General features: G+C 28.8%; 1 protein-coding gene across 1 annotated transcript in view; it reads left to right on the top strand.

The window, feature by feature from the left end:
• Positions 1-22,760, top strand: part of LOC107454237 (uncharacterized) — a 170,919-nt gene that overhangs the window by 55,664 nt on the left and 92,495 nt on the right. Inside the window, exon 2 of the mRNA XM_043043231.3 lies at positions 8,982-9,762. Coding sequence (XP_042899165.2) covers positions 9,621-9,762 — 142 coding nt within the window. The 5' untranslated portion in view covers positions 8,982-9,620. The remainder of the gene's footprint in view (positions 1-8,981; positions 9,763-22,760) is intronic.

Raw genomic sequence — 22,760 nt, 5'->3', positions numbered from 1 at the left:
GTTGATTTTCAATTGCACTGCAGATTTGATAGCAATTCCTTAGAATAAAATATTTACTGAAATTTTGCAGTGATTTCTTCCAAAATTTCACGAATTTTATTTTGATATTTCTAGGAAGAACTTTGCAGCAGTTACTTATTTATATTAAAAATTAGTTAAAATAGTACAGCCATTTTATGTTTTACTAATTTTAGAATAACTGAGTTTAATTTCTTAATTAATAAAATTCATCTTAATACCTATGAATTAAAAATAAAAATAAAATAAACAAGATTAAGGAGACCTTCATTCAATAAAATAAAACACCGAATTTTTACCAACTGATGTTTAGAATTTCTATCTAAAAATTCGTATTTTAATCTAAGCTACTATAATTTAGTATTTTAAAGCTCCAATTAAAACATCCTACATAAAGAAGTGTTCTTCTGTTCTTGTGAATTAAAATCGTTTTCTGTTCTTGTGCATTCTCTTCCCTGTGGAATACATGTAAAATCTACATTTAATTAAATTAAAGTTACGTATTTTAATTCCTCAGAATTATAATTTTATATAAATGTAGTTAAAAGCAATTGAAATGTTTATTTTTTTTTAAAAAAAGAACATAATTTGAAAAACAATAGACAGTATTCGTCATAAAAAATATAAAAATCTAATATTCAATGTATTTTTTTTTATAATTTTTTTAATATTTTCCATTGAAAATTTATAATGCGGTAGGATTGCATGTCATTTCTTTTGAAATTAACTTATAAATTTTTTTAAATAAATTATTTGCATAATTATTTTTCTTTCGCCTTAATAGAATGTTAGGAATTTCTGAAAATATGTTGTTTTATTCAAATTCCACAGAGATTTCTCTAAAATTTATCAAAATAGTTTTTGTTATTTCTCTAGAGTACTTCACCGTAATATATGTAATTCAGAATTGTAAATTTGGGCTTGAAAAGAGATAAAATATGAAAATGATTAATACTTTTCATATTCATTTTTTTCTGCAGAGTGTTATTTACACTTATTGAAATCGACAAGTTACTGTGTGATATTTAAATTAAGATAAATAATAGAATATTCCTTTTGAAAGAGAAATTCAGGGAAGCAGACACAGGATTTTAATGAAGGCAAAATAATTTTATTTGATCATTTTCAAATGGATGACGAGCGAAAAGTGAAGTTAACTCCATCGACGATCAGTCTTTCTGGTAGGGAAAATCTTGCAAAAAATCCGAAAATGTCTCTATTTAGGGAAAAGGGGGAAATCTTAGAAATTACTATTGGTTTATAAAAAAGGTCGCGCGATTCCCACAAAGAGAAAAGGAAAAATGCCTTTACTTATAATTATGCATACTTCAGCAAAAAACATATTTACGAACATGATGTGACTTTTTAAAGGTATGAGAGAGTGTTTGGATTGGAATAATTAATTAGGATTTGTTTTATAGAAAGGAAATAACATAAAAAGATTAATAGAAGCTTTTTATGTGTATATATATATATATATATATATATATATATATATATATATATATATATATATATATATATATATATATATATATATATATATATATATATATATATATATACACTACCGGTCAAAAGTTTGCGAAAATTTTGAAATCTACGAAAAAATGGTCTAAATTCAAATGTTTATAGAACTGCGAAAAATCAGTCAAATTGCATGCAAATTTGATATGTTCTAAAGTGAATCCTCTACATTTAGTTACATATGATCAAATTGCAATACTTTATTTTTTGCGATCTGAATCCAGCTTTTCATCATGGGTTGTTTCTATGGTGAAAAAAGTTGCTAAGTTTGAACACTTGCCAAACATGCAAAAAAAATTTTTTGTACTTTCTGTTAATGGAAAATAGTTATTTGAACCGTTCTGTGTAAGCCCTCAAAATTTCAAATCGTTTCGATTTGTTTTGACAAAGTTATAGAATTTTGAAAAACATGTGTACTTTTCTCAATTTTTGAGCATCCCACATATGCAGTCTTTTAGTCTATATTTCTTCTACCAAAGAGCTTTTTAATTTTAATGTTTTCGATATTTTCAAGTAATTAATATTGATTATAAAACAAATACTCTTATTCATTATTCTAACTATTATTGTTTATATTTATTGTTTATATTTATTGCTTATATGTATTAGTTTTGTTGTGATATTTTACTTTACATTAAATTAAAATAAAAAGTTATAACAATAATTACATAAATAATTCTAAAAAAATAATATCAATAGTATAAAAAATTTGCATTTTTACTAAACTATTTTATTTACAACAGGTCAAATATTTAACATATTCTTATTCGTATTTTGTAATTAAATAAATTAACATTTAAATCTTAGATTCCTCGAACCATCCACCTTTTGCTTTTATTATTGCCTTACATATGCGTGGCATTCGATCGAACAAACCATTAATCACTTCAAGTGATATAGAGTTCCATTCCTGTTGTAAAATGTCCCATAACTGATTTCGATTCGAAATATCAGAGTATCGTTTGCAAGAACAAACAAATTTTCAATGAAATGTGACATTTATGAGATATTGTTTTAATTATATTCATAATAAATTCTTTGTAATTGCAATAATGAATAAGAATATTTGTTTTATAATCAATATTAATTAGTTGAAAATATAGAAAACATTAAAATTAAAAAGTTCTTTGGTAGAAGATGTATAGACCAAAAGACTGCATATGTGGAATGCTCAAAAATCGAGAAAAGTACACATGTTTTTCAAAAATCTATAACTTCGTCAAAACAAATCGAAACGATTTGAAATTTTGAGGGCTTACACAGAACGGTTCAAATAACTATTTTCCATTAACAGAAAGTACAAAAATTTTTTTTGCAAGTTTGGCAGGTGTTCAAACTTAACAACTTTTTTCACCATAGAAACAACCCATGATGAAAAGCTGGATTCAGTTCGCAAAAAATAAAGTATTGCAATTTGATCATATGTAACTAAATGTAGAGGATTCACTTTAGAACATATCAAATTTGCATGCAATTTGACTGATTTTTCGCAGTTCTATAAACATTTGAATTTAGACCATTTTTTCGTAGATTTCAAAATTTTCGCAAACTTTTGACCGGTAGTGTATATATATATATATATATATATATATATATATATATATATATATATATATATATATATATATATATATATATATATATATATATATATATATATATAAAATTTTTATTTAGCATTAGCCTCATTAATTTACTTTTTAAACATTTAAGCGAGCAGCAGAGAAAAATATTCTGGTAAAGTTACCAAACTGAATTCTAATGACATTTTTGGTAAAAAAAAGGCATTATTCTGGTTAATGAAACTAAAAATATACGGTATCAGGACCATTATTTAGTAATTTCCGTTTATAATGTGTCGGTTTGGTGGAAATTCTGGTCTTCAAAATTATGGTTCTTATTACCGGTTATTTAGTAAAAAATGCAAAACTGAATAGTAAATTAAACCGAATAAATGGTTTTTATGCCCCGCTCTAAGGTATCAAGAAATTTTATTACATTTACTAAATTTGATTGCTTATTATAAAATCGTTTTTTATTGTTAATGTGACCCAAATCAATACCAAAGTATTTCAGTAAAAACTAATGAGCTTTTTGGTACCAAGAGAAAAAAAACACGGTAAATTTTACCATACTCTGGTAGCTTTGACCATTTTTTTTCTCAATGTGAAATCCATTAAGCCAGCGGTTCTCAACCTTTCAGTATTCGCGGCCCGGTTTTCAATCATAATTTTCATCGCGCCCCCCACTTACAGTAAAATGTATACAACAATAATGTATATTGAGTATTTTGAATTCTGTCTTTAAAATATTTTTAACTAACTGCCAAAACAAAAGTAAAGTAAAAGCCAACAGCAATTGAGATTGCAGAAACTATGTTTGGAGTTAATTTTTCAAAAGAATTACCGTCCTCTTTCAAACGATACTGTTTCTCCTCGAATTGGTGACACTGCTGAAAATGTAGTGTCAGCTTTTCTCGATGTTGCGTGACAAAATGTTTTCAATACAGTTTGATGAAGCACAATAAAGATGCTCATTTAATTGTCTATGTTTGATTTTGTGATAATATGTAAATAGTAAAACTACTTTTCTGCAAATCAATAGAACTCAAAACAACAGCGCTAGCATTATTTTCTATTTCAAAAGAAGTTATGAATGAGGCAAGCATAGAATGCAAAAATTGCATCGGAATATGCACCGATGGTGCTCGTTCAATATCCGGAAGGTTCAAAAGTATACAAGCACTTGTAAACTTGTAAAAAATCGCCTCCATGCGTCTGTACACATTGCATGATCCACAGAGAAGCTTTGGCATCAAAAGAAATGCGTCCCTGGTTTTAATATTGTGTTAACTATGGTTGTAACGATTGCAAATTATATAAAAATTAGAACCCTGAGATAAAGAATCTTTTCCGCTCTTTGGGCCCAAGGAAGTCACTAAAAATTTTTAATTTCTTTTTTAAATTTAGTATGCTTTGATTAAGTAAGGTGGGTAAGCCAAAGGTGGTCAGTGCTCCTAACGTAGCCCATCCCCCGAAGTAAAATTAAATTTATTTTGAATCATATTTGCAGTTGTTCTAATTTTCGGGTGAGAAGATATTGTAATTTATATGTGTTCAAATTCTTAGAACTTTGAAAGTTTATTTCTTTTTCTTTAACCACATTACTTTAATTCCAATTAATCTATCAGATTAATAGTTTTAAGTCATGCAAATGGTGACCATATGCATGTTCCCAAGGTGGCCCGACACCGGTGCCATCTTGGGGACACAGGGGCCACCTTCGGAAACAAACGTGAAATCTATAAAAGAGTTCATTATAAATCATTACGTAGCATATTATTTCTCAAAGAGGAATGATTGAATTGAATGCCAATTGATTTATTTCATTTTAAGCAAATATGGAACTTTGGTATTTTTTAAACTTTTATAATATTTTGACGTTCTCTGCATTTTAGCAGAAATTGCGATATTTTGTTACAAGTTTTTTGTATTGTTTGCATTTCAAAGTAATTTTTCAGGTATTTTTTTTATTTTTCTGGTAATTATGAGTGTTTTTGTGGTCGATTCTGGTATTTTCTTGTAAATATGGGTATTTTTATACTAGTTATGGGTTAGGTTAGTTCACTCTAGTATGGTTATTTAATTCTTGTTAGTTAATCCTTTTGAAAAAATTAACTCAGTAATAAAGATTGAAAGAATCGCTAGTGACTTCACACAAGAACTATCAATGTAAAATCAATAAACAAATTATACACTCTGAAAAAACAAATATCTTTTTCAAAATCGGGAGACTTGTTCCTACCAACAAGACACTTAAAGTGCCTTTTTAAAAGACGTTTGCCAGTCTAAATATTTTTTCTAAGGATAATTTGAGTAAGTGAAAAAGTGATTTCAATATATGGCTCACCTTTGGAACCTATGGGAAACTTTAGGCGTAGAAGCTACAATTTTGAAATTGTACTATAAAATAAATGAAATTTTATTTTACAATTAAAAGTATACGTGATATATATTAGAGATAGGTGTAAGATGTTACAAAAAAAATTTCAGCCACACAGACTTAACCAGAAAATTAGGAAAAATCCTCAAAGCAAAGCCATTTTTGGCTCCCTACCTTAAGTTTTGATTCAATAAGTTATTTCAATTTAATAAGTTATTAAATATGTCGAAATGTATTTTGTTTTCTATGTGTTTGTGCGCTTTCCTTTCATACAGTTAATCATTTTTTTAAAAATAATATTTTCTCTTGAATATTCTCGCGCCACCCCTCGATAGTGTGCTCGCGCCCCCCTAGGGGGGCGCGCCCCACAGGTTGAGAATCACTGCATTAAGCATTGGATACTTTTTTCGTTTTTGAGAGTGAAAATTATCTGCTGGTATGTATCTAAATGATAAGTACGTGTAGTACTTATAAACATTAGCTGGCTGTAAATAATTAGAAAAACTTAGTTAAAAAATCTGCAATTTGTTGAAAGATTAAAACTAAAAAATAAGTACTCTTTAGAAGTTAAGATCGAACAGAAATATTTCATTGAGAGAAATTTCAAAATTCTCTATGGTAAAGCTTTTGAAATTCGGTAAAACTTATCCATAAAAATAAAAAAAACTTCCAAGATTCTTTGAATCTTTCAATGTTGCATTGTATAGCATTTATTTGTGTTTATAATTATATATAATTTTATATAATTTTAAATATATAATTATATATATCATGTGCCGACCGGTTTGTGTTGGGTTTAGGGAACTGCCTTTGCATCAGAAAGGTTCTGGGTTCGAATCCGGGACAAGGCATGGATGTTCTTTCCTTCTCTGTACTGTATGTTCTTACTGTGGGAGTAACGTTGGCCCACCTAATATGGTGCCCCTGAAAGAGTGGCCAACAAATCTGCCTTTTGGATGCCTGTATGGCGTAGGTCATTCCCCAGGCGGGCATTGGAAAAAATATATATATCATGTTTATAATTGTATATATCAAACAATATATTACATTTCAGTTACTAATTTCATTACGTTAAAGTATGACAAGTAATAGATATTAATATAAAATTAAAATGGTCTATATGTCAGTCAATGAACTGAAATAGATTTTTTTGTTGAAGAATATTTCAAATTTATTTTTTAAAAAAAAATTCATGTAAAAAATCTTATTTTAATATAAACATTAGCAATTTATTATTTCAAAGTTAAAGTAAAAATGTGTTATCTCACGAAATATTCTTTCGCAACTGCGAGTTAAAACCATTTGCTGTTATGCATTTTGTCTCCCTTGTGGAAGTTATACGAACTATGAATTTTATAAACTGAAAGACTAAGCAATTAAGAAACATTAATTTTCTTAAAAAATTGAAATATATATGTTTAAAAAAGAATACAATTCAGTAAAAGATTGCGTTCAAACAATAGTTTATTATTAGCAAATATAAAAAGACTTTTCTTGTGAAATTTTTTCAATAAAACTGCTCGTCTTTAATCGAAACGTTTTAAGGAGAAAGAAAATTACATAATTCTCTTACGAATTTATCTTCTAAACAATTTTTCAATTAGTGGATAAAAGGAAACTAAAATTCAATACTAAATTTTTCTTTGAACGGAAATCTGAAATATTTTTTTTTTTACATTAAAGCTTTATTAAAATCCCGTAGAGAGTTTTACCAAAAGTTTCTTAAAACCTTTTAAAATATTTCTATGAAATAATTCTACAGAAAAGCAGTATACAGTGATTTTTTTAACTGTTGTAGAAGTTTTAAACGTGAACAAAATTAAAATTAAATGGCTGTTGAATCTTATTTATTTATTTAAAGGATTTTGCCCGAATCTGTAATGAGTACATAACCAAAGTAAAGTACTTAGATAGGAAAACAAGTTAAATATTCCATGAGGCCAAAAATATGTTTTTAATTTTTTAGATAATTTTTTGAATTTTTCTTGTACGTTAACGTAGTTATTTTATCATTTTAGATAGTAAAGAAAGTTTTTTTGTTTGTGTATTTTACTTTAATCATGAACCATTAATATATTTTCTATACAATTGGGAGAATTATGATGCAAATTATTGTGTTGTGAATAATTAATGAGCTAAGCGAATGCTAAAGCATTTTATTGATGAAATACATTATCCTTTGGGTAATTTTTAATTTACTGTGAAATCACTTAATCCTTAGTGTGTATGGGACATGTAATGAATGATTATAGAGATTTTATTTAAGAAAATTACAAGTAATATTTATAAAGCAAGAATAATTCTTTTTAATTGTATAGCTTTATTATATTCTTGAAATTATCCTCACAACATATACATTCTTAAATAATAAAAGTTAGTCGACATTCTTTGCAGATAAAGATACAAAACCTAATAAAAAGGTTAAAGGTGGTTGAATTTTTCTTTAAATATAGCTGCTATACTTATCAATTGTCCTACAATATATTTTTAGATGCTCAAATTCTATAATTTTTACAAGTTATGAAGTATTGAAACAATATAAAGTCATACCGACTTATCATTCGAGATAGTTAAAAATAATGAACAAAAAAACATAGAATCAACGAGAATTCCAAAAAATTATAGAACCTAAAATTTCCTTTGAATATAACTATCATGAACTAGCCAAGTGTTCATTAAATAGACTATTGCACTCATCAAGTAATCAGTAATAGGACTATTTTACGTATCTTGTGTTCATTAAATATGACTATTACACTCATCAAGTATTCGTTAAATATGTCACTAAATATTCAGTAAATGTTCATTAAGTATGACTATTACACTCATCAAGTGTTTATTAAATATGCTATTATACGTATCTTATGTTCAAATAAACATAACTATTACAAACATGAAGGTTTCATTAAATGTGTCACTAAATGTTCAGTAAATGAACATTAAATATGCTCACAATATTAGGAACATTAAAATTATACTCATTAAATATGTTACTAAATGTTGAAGAAATGTTCATTAAATATGATTATTATACTCATCAAGTGCTCTTTATGACTATTATACGACTATCATGTTCAATAAATATAACTAATACACTAATCAAGTGTTTTTTAAATGTGTCATTAAATATGTCACTAAATGCTCAATAAATGTTCATAAAATATGAAAATTACGGTCGTCTAGTGTTTGTTAAATATGATTATTATACTTATCAATTGATCAAATTAATGAGCGTAATTATGATATTTTTTAAAAGGTCAAAGTATGTTTACGATATTTTTTGCTAGTTATAAATGACAATAAATAATGAAATAGTACAAAATTGTACAAAGCAGTCATTTTAGATTACAGACAAAGAATTTATTCTGTCATCACAGCTGAGAGTAGTTATAGGGTGAAATAGATAACATTAACTTTCTGCAATTAATAATAATTGATTTTTCAATAGTTTTAACCCCGATAGTTTTAACACACATATCTTTTTTATTTTTCAGATTCACCACTTGCTTTGAAAATATTTCTCCTAATGAGCCGAGCCGAGTAACAGAATCTGTGAATAATTTATGTTTTCCTAAAAAACAATTCATCATTTCAGAAGATAAATTTATGAAAATGAAAAACCCATCTGGAAATAAAAACGACGCGAAGTAGTTATGAAACTAATTCATATGCTGAATACTTTGAGAGTTTATTGATGCTGAACTAATTTTTATCAACATGTGCTAAATGTTTGAACTTCACGAGAATGGTGCTGCTATAGAATTAAAATTATGTTTTTTTTTCAAATAATACATTTCAAGTAATTTATTTCGATATACCATGTTCATATACATCGTTATACATTTAAAGCCACCTTTATCCCAGAAAATGTACATTTATTAATGACTCATGATTATTCTTGAAAGATTACGAACATCACCTCAATTCAAATAATTGCATTTTACACAATTTAATCGATGGTTCTTAAAAGTGCTAGTGACTTGAGCTCCAATTCTATATAAACTGAACTAATGTGTACAAAGATGGCCTGTACTCGATTTTTAAAGACGAAAGCGTTCGTAAAGTGAGTCTCAAAGAAATCCGCCTCTTCCAGAATGTGGTACGAGAAGCTCAAAAAGTGCTGTTAGAAAGAAATGAGCACTCTGTTAAACGATCTTGATCGTATCAACAGCATTAACGGATCTCATTCGCAACCGGACTTTACAACCATGCCTTCATATGTTCATGTTCGAAATCCCATGGGACGTATGAGATTACCTCATCCAAAGCCTACAGGTAAGATTAAGTTTTTATTTTTTTAAATATCATTGTTTTATTATAATTTCATAACCGGTGAGAAAAAGCTGCTGAATATACATTTGATTACGAAGAATAAACCTTCCATTTATGTATATATATATATATATATATATATATATATATATATATATATATATATATATATATATATATATATATATATATATATATATATATATATATATATATATATATATATATATATATATATATATATATATATATATATATATATATATATATATATATATATATATGTTTTCTTCGTTAACGTTCATAACGAAGAAAACAAAGAAAAATAATAGACAAATGAGAAAAGGGAGGGAGGAATAATAAGTAAAAAAATAACAAACAACAGTTTATTTAAAAAAAAAAATTTAATAAAAAATCGGAAAAAAAGATATAATCTTTTCTTCAGCCCACACGATTATATCCGCAAAACAGAGTGCTTTCTGATATTGTATCAATAAAGCCAAAGCTAAATATATTAATACAATAGTGTGAGGAGCACTCAAAAAAAAAATTTTTTTTTTAAATAACAACAAATAAAATAGATCACAAAAAGTACAAATAAGAAAAATAACATGTAAAAACAGATAATAAAATAAAAAAAAAGAAAAAACATTAAAAAGGGGGGACTATAAAGCGAGCAGCAAAATCAGATCAACTTACTTGGACGGATATTTTTCAAGAATGATTTAAAAATGTTTTCGCAGAAGGATTGCCAGATTACAAAATATGAAAACAAAAGATGAAAACAAAAGCGCAAATTGAGTGTAACAAGAGGGTTTTGAAGTGTCGTTCTTACTGCACTGCTGAAGTGATTGTTATTCTGAGTTATGATTTGTTAGTTACCAAGGATGGGCCCGCAATGGATGTGCGCAAGGTAATATTATACTGGATAATTTTAAAAATTGATCAGAAATAGTTTTAGAAGATAGATGTTTATTTAAGAAAAAATATAAAATAGAAAAGAGAAACATAAATTGCCTGTTTTGCAGATAATTTTAGCCGCGGATTTGCACGATATGGATTAGCACATAGAAAAATTATTTAAATTATCAAAGAAAAAATTTCTTCAATAGATAATTTTGACACGGATTTGCCCGAAATGGATTTGCACATGGAAAAATTAACAAAGAAAAAAATTTGGTAGATAATTTTAGCCACGGATTTGCCCGAAATGGATTTGGAACATGGAAAATTGTATAAATTGATAAAGAAATTTTTAGCAAACAATTTTATCCACGGATTTGCCCGAAATGGATTTGCACATGGAAAAACTGCATAGATTAACAAAGGGAATAATTTAGTAAAGGAGTTTTAGTAAATAATTCTAACCAAGGATTTGCCCAAAATGGATTTGCACATGGAAAAATTATACAAATTAACAAAGAAATTATTTAGTAAATAATTTTGGCAATGGATTTACCTGAAATGGATTTGCAAGAAAGTTAAGGAAACTTATTGTTTTCCTTAACTTTCTTCGTGTTTTCTTGTATTTATTTATTTATTATATATATATATATATATATATATATATATATATATATATATATATATATATATATATATATATATATATATATATATATATATATATATATATATATATATATATATATATATATATATATATATATATATATATATATATATATAGGAACAAGTTTTCATGGAGCAAATTAGGACCCATAATCCTCATAAACAATCCCTGACGTCTGTAAGCTACTTGAACATAGTAGCAGACCAGGTTCACCCATTCATGGCAACAGTTTTTCCTGCGGAGGATGGTGTTTACCAACAGGAAAATGCACTATGTCATGAGGGTCGTCATGGATTGGTTCGGGGAACATTCCAGTGACTTTCAAGTCATGTCTTGGCCCCCAAATTCACCAGACGTTAAACAATAGAGCATTTGTGGTCTTACTTGGAAAACCAAATTCGTGCTGCCACGCTACTCCCTCGCAATGTGAGGGAATTGCAGGACCAGTTGGTGAGCGCTTGGTACCAGATACCTCAGACTGCCTATCAGCACCTTGTGGAATCAATGCCACGGTGGGTGCTAGCAGTTTTGAGGGCTAAAGGTGGTCCTACATGTTATTAGCAGGGAGGTCATAATGTAATGGCTCTTCGGGGTATAAGCACAATACCAGAGATAAAAGTCCGGATTTCCGGATTTTTGCTCACCGTGATCAGAAAATTTCCGCAAATCCAAGGTCCAGAAGTTTCAAGAAATCATCAATCACATTTATGTATTAAAATTCTTGTATATTTTATTTAAAAATATTAGAACTAGAATTTATTCTCGGGATCTCTTTCATTTGTAAATATTTTTCCTGGTAGAATAATAAATGTGATTAGAGATAAAAGTAAACTTATACATAATTATTAATTTAAATTATGCTGCATATAATTTACTTAGAATTTCATGTCGTGAAAATATCAATGATTTAAATTTATAAAGACATTAATTTTTTGAAATGCGTAACTAATGATTTTACTCAAGAAATTTTGAAGGATTTTTAAGTTGGGCTCACAATTACCCCTGCAATACAGAAGACGAGGAAACTCCTGGATAAAGTATAAACGCTTTATCCCGGATGCTGCAACAAATGTTCGACTCAATTTTGAGCCCGACTCAGACGACAAATGAACCCTTATATCAAGCATTGAGACAAATCTGATTTTCTTTTGGATGTTGTAAGTGTAACTAACCAACATTAGTGTTAGGTGGAGGGAGGAACGATGAAAATCGTACATAGTCGAACGAGTAATAGATCACATAGCTGCAGGGGACGTGAGTCCGAATTCGTCCAACACAGAAAATATATAACGTTATCTAATTTTACATAGTTTTACAACTAGTGCCGAAAACAATTCTATTAACAGTTCTGTACAAGCTACCCCGCAGCCTATGAATTTGAATGTCACCAATAAGACAAGAAAATTTCAAGATAATATATATGCGGATAAACTTTCCTCCATGTAAGACATTTTGAGTGATACAGGGTGACAATTATTGAATAATATGAAAGTAATAAGAAAGCAAATTATTTAAAAATTACTGTGTGTACAAACTTTCTCCAACATGTAAGCGTCACTACAAATATTTTATTTTATAACCGTCGTTGTACATTTGGCGATGGCTCAGAGGATAGAGCGTTCGCCTTCCAATGAGGTGAATCGGGTTCGAATCCCAGTCGATACGAATTCAGAATTCGGCTTGCACCGACCACAGTGCTGACGTGAAACATCCTCATTGGTAGACGGATTATGGGTTGGAGTCTCCTTGCCTTCAGGCTAACCGTGGGAATTTTTCGTGGTGTTTCTCTCCATGTAACGCAAATGCGGGTTAGTTCCATCGAAAAGTCCTCCACGAAGGCAAGTTTCTCCTAATACTTGATCCAGGAGTTCCCTTGTCTTCTGGATTGGGTTCGAAATTACAAGGCTACGTAGCTGAACATTAATATTTGTAAATCCAAAAATTGGGTCTGCTGTTCAACGACGGTTATATAAAAAAAAATGCATACAAAGTTTAAGTGAAAGCTACTTTGTTGAGTTTAATCCCAAAATTGGGTCGGCTGTTCAACGACGGTTATATTAAAAAAAATGCATACAAAGTTTAATTGAAAGCTACTTTATTGATTTTAATCCAAAAATTGGGTCGGCTGTTCAGCGACGGTTATATTAAGAAATATATATATAAAAAAAAGCATGCAAAGTTTAAGAGAAAGCTACTTTGTTGAGTTTAATCCAAAAATTGGGTCGGCTGTTCAACGACAGTTATATAAAAAATTTTTTATAAAAAAGCATACAAAGTTTAAATGAAAGCTACTTTGTTTGAGTTTAAGGAGCTAAAATCTTGTTTTTTTCTTTTCTTTTTTTTAAATTTTTTATTTTCTCTGTCTAGCGAACTTTAAACAGCATCAATGAACTAAAATGAAAATTTATACTCACATACGACAATAAAATTGGCACAATCGAAGATGAATAATAGCACAAATTAATAAATTTTTGATAAATGTGTTTTTAATACATAACTAGTAATCAAAAAATAATCTAAAATTTTATATGCATTTTAATAAGTGAAAATCTTTGAAAAAGAAGAAACTTTTGAGGAAAATTTTGAATGAAAAACGAGAGTTTAATATTAAATATTGAAACATCTGTGACTTATCTTCATGGGATATCCCCCAGACTTTGTTCAAGAAAACTAAAATCAATTTTTGAAAGATATCTGTTTTACATGTAGACTTCATACTTTACTTGAAATAAGGTTTAAGTAAAAAGAAATAAATGTTGGAGTTCCTTATAACATCGAAATTTTCCATTTCATGCTATCTAATAAATTAATTAAACTTTGCTTTAAAAGAAAAAGAAGAAATTCTTTATTAAAAAAAATGCATGTGTAAATTATATAAACTGCTGTAAAGATATTTTTTAATGTATAGTCTTAGTATCCTTTCCGAAAATGAACTCATAAAAGTATACACATAGGATTTGCAAAGCACTTTTTTGAAGTGAGTTATTTACAGAGTTGCAAACTACTACTACAGACTTTTACACATAGCATCGAAATTTTCCATTTCATGCTATCCAATAAATTAATTAAACTTAGCTTTAAAAGAAAAAGAGGAAATTCTTTATTAAAAAAATGCATGTGTAATTTATATAAACTGCTGTAAAGATATTTTTTAATGTATAGTTTTAGTATCCTTTCCGAAAATGAACTCATAAAAGTATACACATAGGATTTGCAAAGCACTTTTTTGAAGCGAGTTATTTACAGAGTTGCAAACTACTACTACAGACTTTTACACATAGCATCGAAATTTTCCATTTCATGCTATCCAATAAATTAATTAAACTTAGCTTTAAAAGAAAAAGAGGAAATTCTTTATTAAAAAAATGCATGTGTAAATTATATAAACTGCTGTAAAGATATTTTTTAATGTATAGTTTTAGTATCCTTTCCGAAAATGAACTCATAAAAGTATACACATAGGATTTGCAAAGCACTTTTTTGAAGCGAGTTATTTACAGAGTTGCAAACTACTACTACAGACTTTTACACATAGCATCGAAATTTTCCATTTCATGCTATCCAATAAATTAATTAAACTTAGCTTTAAAAGAAAAAGAGGAAATTCTTTATTAAAAAAATGCATGTGTAAATTATATAAACTGCTGTAAAGATATTTTTTAATGTATAGTTTTAGTATCCTTTCCGAAAATGAACTCATAAAAGTATACACATAGGATTTGCAAAGCACTTTTTTGAAGCGAGTTATTTACAGAGTTGCAAACTACTACTACAGACTTTTACACATAGCATCGAAATTTTCCATTTCATGCTATCCAATAAATTAATTAAACTTAGCTTTAAAAGAAAAAGAGGAAATTCTTTATTAAAAAAATGCATGTGTAAATTATATAAACTGCTGTAAAGATATTTTTTAATGTATAGTTTTAGTATCCTTTCCGAAAATGAACTCATAAAAGTATACACATAGGATTTGCAAAGTACTTTTTTGAAGCGAGTTATTTACAGAGTTGCAAACTACTACTACAGACTTTTACACATAGCATCGAAATTTTCCATTTCATGCTATCCAATAAATTAATTAAACTTAGCTTTAAAAGAAAAAGAGGAAATTCTTTATTAAAAAAATGCATGTGTAAATTATATAAACTGCTGTAAAGATATTTTTTAATGTATAGTTTTAGTATCCTTTCCGAAAATGAACTCATAAAAGTATACACATAGGATTTGCAAAGCACTTTTTTGAAGCGAGTTATTTACAGAGTTGCAAACTACTACTACAGACTTTTCCAACATTTTAAGAGCATTTCATATGAAATTTTGAATCATTTATGTGTATTAGAATTAGCTTTAACTCAAATTAACGAAAGTTAATTTGAATCTTAATGCCTTGTATTTGAAGGAATTATGTAACGAAAGTCCTGTATTTGTGAAATAAAGGGAGTGAAATGCATTATCGAGTAAGAAAAAAAAGGTTTTGAAATTTTATGAATCAGTACTTAAGTAGGCAGCACGTAAAACATTAAAACCGATTTGATTGACTGGGGAAACTTGGACGTGTCTCTAGTAATTCTATCTTTACTCCTAATTGTTTGTTCCAAGAATCAGACAGACGTGAATGTTATGAATCCATTTATGTGTATTTTAATACCAGAATTATGTTTTTAACCAAACATTTCTGTACCATACAGCATGGGTAATTTCCCAGAATTTGCTTTTGCTGTTTAAGGCACACAAATTTTTCTGTTGAATGAAATTTTAAATAACAAAATACGAAATGAGAATGAAATCTCTCAAATTGTTCTTAAGAAATAAAAGTTTAAGTAACGTTAAATGAGCAACACCTCCGGCATCTTCCGAGTAAAATAAAAAGTTCAGTACCTGTCGTTAGAAAGAAAAAAAAGTTTAAAAAGTATGGCTTTTTCAACCAAAAACATGTTCTGTATTGATTAATTAGCATATTTTTGATCACTCTTTTGAACCATTAAGATTGAATCTTGGTTCGCGAAATCCCGATTGTTAAAACTAAATTTATTCAGGATGATATCTTTTTTTCTTTGTTTCGTCCACGAAATAGCAAGATAAGGGGATGATTGAAAATTTAACAATTGATGGTTGTCAATTTCGTGCATAAAATAACCCAAAAAAATTCAGTTGGTTGATTTTTATATTCCTCATTCTATCGGTATGTATAAAAAAGGTTTTAATATAAATTTTATCAGTATCTACACCCTCAGTCCTAAAGTAATTTCGCAAAATATATTTTGACATGCCCATTTATTAGATTATTTATACGAAAAGTTCAAAGAACTCATCATTTTTCAAAGTGTCACTTTATCTGGAATATTATTTTACGAACCCTTAACTATGTTTTTCTTTCCCTTTAAATCCCTAAGTACTTTTTAGAAAAGATTAAAAAAAAGGAAATTCTTGCTTATGTTATCATTTGATTAACACTTTATCCTCAACAAGAAAGGAGAAGAAAATTTAGGAAAAAAAAATTCTGGATCTCGAATTTCGAGCTTACAAGGGAGGTTGAGCCAACATAATCCATCATAATAAATTCGGGCTCTGATCATCCCTTTGAGACAATGACACGAGAGGGTCTCTTGTCATAGTGAAGATAGATGCACAGCTACTTCAGATTTAAAAGTTTTTCAAAGTAACAGGAATTGTCAAGCATGTGTCAAATTTTGTTAAAATAAATGTTATAGGTTGTTGAAATGATAATTTAATGGATGTTTTGCTACTAGAATAACAAAATTTGATATTTTAGTTGCACCGACTTCAGGTATCATGATTACTTATCGTTAGGATGTGAGTACTGGTAATCATAATCGTGTTCCTTTTATTATGGGTAGGGGAGAGTGGGGTCAATTGTAACAGGATACGATTACAACAGAGCAAAAATTTCGAGTGTCGGGTTCTAGATTTGGTTCCTAGATGGCGCACAAGGTGTATATAATAAATCTACATGTACACCCTTGCTGGCAACTATTTTTATGTACTTTCGAAAGAGTTACATCACAAAAGATATTTTCACGCTACGCAAGTACTTTTTTTGGTATTAGAATATTATATTGCAACAAAGTAATTTCGTTTAAACAAATAAAAATTAATTACCGAATATGTAAGTGGACACCTTAATTAACATTTCAGTAAAAAAAAATTGGTTTTGTTAATTAACTAGAATTGTTTCTAACAAGTGAAGCTGAAATGGCGTCTTGGGGACTATTGTAACAATAAGTAAAGGGACGATTGCAACAGTTAAAATTAAATAATCTCTTGTTTACAAACCATTACTTAACTCTTTAAGAACCCCCAATAGTTTCCTATATCATTTATATTATGTTGCATGTGCATTATTTTATTTGTCACCTTTCACAGCAGAAATGAAAATTTTTAACCCCTTAAAGTTATAAGTTTAACCCTTCAGGTTTCTGCTCATTATTATTTCTACTCCTAAAATGTCACTACTATTTTGATCAATAAAAAAAATATATCACAACTATGATAATATGTATAATTAACTATATTTTAGTTGAATTTATGAACTGTTACAATTGACCCCGTAAGTGGGGACAATTGTAACAAGTGCACGACTGTCAAAAATTGTTAATAGCTAATATAATAACATTTAAACTAAGGTATTTTTTTTTCTAGTGGAGGATAGTCTACTTTACTCGTCTGTCAATTAGTACTAATAATATATTGGATTTTTTGTTAGTTAAAAATAGTTAAGTAAAAAGTGTTACAATTGACCCCACTCTCCCCTACTTGTACTTGCAATCACGATTAATTCTTATCATAATTATAATTAGTCATGTACTGAACAATTATGGTTTTTTATTATTTATAAAAATGCTTATGATCATGATTGCTAGTAATCATTAATAATGAATGCTTGAAGTGATAGGGATTATCAACTATAGATTTTTATTTTTACAGTCATGATTATTTGTATTCATGATTATTTATTATCATAATTTTTTCATAGTTTGACAATGACATGTGAGATTATCTTATAGTTTTGAAGATGATGGTTAAAATTTTTCTTAAATTATGTTAAAGATGGTACATAAATAATAATTGAATGATTGCTTTATTACAAGAATAACAAGTTTTGGAAAATCGAACTATTGATTTTACACATCCAGATTATTCTAGTTGGCACTGATAAAATTATGGTTTTTTAACCGTATTAGGTGAAAACAGTCAGTAACCGATTTTTTCACGGTAAACAGTTTGAATACTATCTTTTTTTAATGGTAAATTTAACTGTTTTGATCGAATATAAATAAATTAACAATTAAATGAACTATTATTTTACCATTTTTCAGAGAAATTTCTCTCAGTGTCACTGTTAAGCTAAAAATTCAAAATTAATACCTAGTATTTGACCTTGACATTTACTGAAAAACTTGACCTTCAGAAAATGAATGCAAGGATGTTATCCAATTGTTAAAATAAAGCTTATCTGTTGTACATTAACACGCGAATAAATTATTCTGATAATTTAAAACACTTTCATGTTTAGAGATTTAATGAGTTTTGCATTTAGGGCGTTGTCTCATGCAAAACTTAAGAGATTAATGTGAATAGCATGTCTTTGTCTCATTTAAGTAGTTATAAAGAAAGTTTAAATTACGAGGGAAACAAAAAACTTTCGCTTTAATTTTACTTAAATTAAATTGTTGAAATTATTCTGAAAAGCTTTAAGACAGGAACACCATTCTCTTCTTTAGCGAAAAAGTTATACCATATTAAATTTTTTAGAAGATTTGCGACATTCTTAAGTTACAAATTCGATTGAAGTGTTCTTAGAACAAAATATTCTTATAGTACTCTCTTTAGAATAATATATTATATTGTTTTCTATGGTAAAATCTTACTGCATAGTTTTCAGAATAGTATAGTGTTTTAAGGATAATTTAAAATTATTAAATTTTATGCTACAGTTTTAGGAACAGTAGTCTTTAATAGTGAAAATTTAACAGTATAATACAAAACAAAACAAAATAATACAATTTTATCGTACAATCTTCAGAATAGTAGAGTCTGTTACGCGACAAATTTCAGAGCATTACAATCTTTTGGTACATTCCTCGGAACAATAGATCTTTATGAAGGATATTTCAGAACAATATCTTTATATAATTCATTTTTCTGATAAGTACAGTCAGGGTCGGGCTAGGCAGGCGATAGCCCGGAGCGACAGGTAAGGGGAGCTCTGAGCGTGACCCAGATTTAATCTTCTGAAAATTATTTCCTCCATCGTTAAGATATTGTTTGCTTGGAGCCGTGATGGCTCAGGGGATAGAGCGTTCACCTTCCAATGACGTGAACCGGGTTCGAATCCCTTCGAGGGCCGGGCGATACGATTTCCGCATCCGGCTTGCACCGAGCACAGTGATGACGTACAAACAAAAAATACTGCGAAAACAGACTTATTGCCTTTGTCCTCCTTTGAAAACATCCTCTTCATCGAATAATATTTTATTTTTATGACTTTTGTGAGTTCGTCATTGCTATTCATGACTGTTGATCAAGGTTTATTCAACAACAGTCAATGTTCTTTATGTCAATTCTGAAAATACCGAATAATAATAACATGGAGTACAGCTTCAGTTTTGCAATAAAAAACAATGCTTGTGATCTAATTTGTAAAAATTTAATAAAACACATTACGGAACTGCATCGTTTTGATTAATGTCGCGATGGCTCAGGGGAGAGAGAGTTCGCCTTCCAATGAGGTGAACTGGTTCGAATCCCGTGAAGACTGGTCGATATGAATCCGCATTCTGCTTGCACCGATCATAGTGACGACGTGAAATATCCTCAGTGGTAGACGGATTATGGATTAGAGTCCTTTTGCTGTCAGGCTAACCGTGGGAGGCTCTAGTGGTCTTCTTCTACATGTAACGCAAATGCTGGTTAGTTCCACCAAAAGTCCTCCACAAAGGCAAATTTCTCCCAATACTTAATCCAGGAGTTTACTTGTCTTGTGGATTCGGTTCAAGATTACAAGGCTACGTAGTTGAACATTAGTAGTCGTAAATCCACAAATTGGGTTGACTGTTCAACGACGGCTATAAAATAAAAATATTGTTTGCCTTAGAAGTAATCTTATAGGTTATTTTTTTAGTGATTATATATTCTTAGGTTAGTTTTTTTTATGGTTAAAATTCTCTAAGTAAAAGTTTTACTAAAGATGGAAGGAGGAGTGTGCAGCAGAAGAACCACTTGTTGGATATTGTATAGAATGCGTTCCCCATTTTCCAGGGATGCTCTTTTCTGTCAGCAAATAAGCCAGTATTCTCAAAAGGTGTATGCAAAAGAAAAACAGAGGGGTGCCTTTGTGTCAATTTAGTGTGTCAATTGAGCCTGTGTGCCAAACGTACTCTTATCTAATGTGAACTTCCTGTTATAAATTTTAATAATTTATCCAGAAAAAAGTTCTATTTCTGTTCAAATTGTTACTTAAATTTCAGTTTTTCATTCAAGCTTTGTTGATCCCGATTTTTTAGAGAAATCGCAACTATTTAGAAAGACAAGGTTAATTTCCAAGTTAATTAGATACTTACCAAGATCTCAGTTAATTTTAAGTTAACAACAAGAAACGTGTACACATCTTTACAACATTTTACATATTTTGTTCTTTGATAATAAATAATTATTAAAGTAATTATTAAATAATATTTCTGGGAAACGAAAGTAAGCCGTAAGCATTTTTTTCGTATAACAATATTTGCTAATAGAGGCCTTGATTTGCACTATATTTTGGTTCATTATTGATATAATTCTTTGAGATTATACTAATATATCCAACTGTATTATAGCTAACTGTTAACTAAGCTGGAATGCTATGACTAACTTTTGACGTAGCCATCATATTTTTAACAACTAGATGACAATCATCATGATTTGGAGGGCACACTTAATTCCTAATGGTTTAAGTTGAGATAGATATAAAGCAAAAAGAATATTTTTTTCTTTTGTAAATTTTTTTAAAAGAATTCGGATTTTTTATTCCAAAAAATAGGGGAGAGAGAGGAAATCTAAAAAACAAGCAGTTTCAATATTTAAATAATTTCAAAATTTCTTCATTTTAATTGTATTCTGAATTCTCTCACGTCACGTTAAACTGCAAGGCATTTTATATCTGTTAATTACGTAACATTTTGCGTCTACCTATCTTCAGATTCTATTCGATAAAACAGTTCCTGGGAAATAATTATTTAAAATCTCTCTTTAGTTTGTGCTAAGCGTAATCAAATTGCCTAACATTGCTTTAAATGTTTAAAATTTTTGCAATACACTAGTTTAAATATCTTTTTGTTGACCAATTCCTATTCATTTTGTATAAAATGTCTTGATAATAATGCCTTTTGTATAAATGTCAAGAAGGTTCATAAACATGTGCAATGTAGCATAAAATTCTTTCCTTTACCCGCATTGCTCTGTTCTGATAAATATTCCACGATAAATATTCACATTTTAACTATTTGTTAGTCGTTCCTTATGAAATTGCGAAGGAAAACAAATCATTAAAAATCAGCTAATCGAAACTAATCTTTCAAGATTACGGGATCCACAAAAGGGCTTCAGAATTAGTAACTGTTCCCAACAATAAATTCGGAAACAAATACTCAACTATTATCAGCATTTAGCAGCATCACTTTCGGACAATGTTCGATCCTAATTTTCGAGCATTCCAAGTGTGGTGATGTCGAGTAGTTTAGAAGGGATTTGGGCAAATGTTTAGATAATAATAGCTATTTATACAAATGGACTGCAACTGATTGATATTAAACTAATTCTTATATTATTATACAGTAGACAACGCCATAATTTTGCACAACACTCAAACACGTGTTGTAAAATGCCGAAAATGGAAATTGTTTATACAGTTATTTATCAAAATTTGATTGTATTACCAAAATTTGACGCGTTGTTAGGCAAGTTAAAAATTAATTAAAATTATTTGAAATAAATTTTAGTGATTTCGATTCCTTCTTCCACAATAATGCTTCAATCTTGTTCATTAATTTATGGACTGGCATTGAACATCCAACTCATTTTCTTTTTAGTTTATCCATGCTCAACTCTAAAACCTTATTATTTTGAACCTAATTCCGAAGACAAGAAAACGTCTGGATTAATTATTGAGTCAAATTTCATTTCTTGGGGGGATGTGAAATATTGGTGGTTTGCTTCGTTAGACTAGTTAGAAGTCCAGACTCAATGATTTCAAGGACGTTAATTAAGAAAAAATTTCATTGTATTCTCGGTTATCTTTTGCGGCTATATACACACAGAAATATTTTAATATAGGAACACAATGTTTTTATTTTTTCCACCCATATCAACAGAAAGAGAGAGTTTTCCCCCCTACGAGACACATCTATGCTCATTTATCTCCATACCT

Source organism: Parasteatoda tepidariorum, chromosome 10, assembly GCF_982258835.1.
Source record: "Parasteatoda tepidariorum strain Cologne lab strain chromosome 10, Ptep-v5.0, whole genome shotgun sequence".
NCBI classification, from domain to species: Eukaryota; Metazoa; Arthropoda; class Arachnida; order Araneae; family Theridiidae; genus Parasteatoda; species Parasteatoda tepidariorum.
Note: the sequence above shows the minus strand (reverse complement) of the source record. Positions and strands in the feature narration are given on the sequence as shown.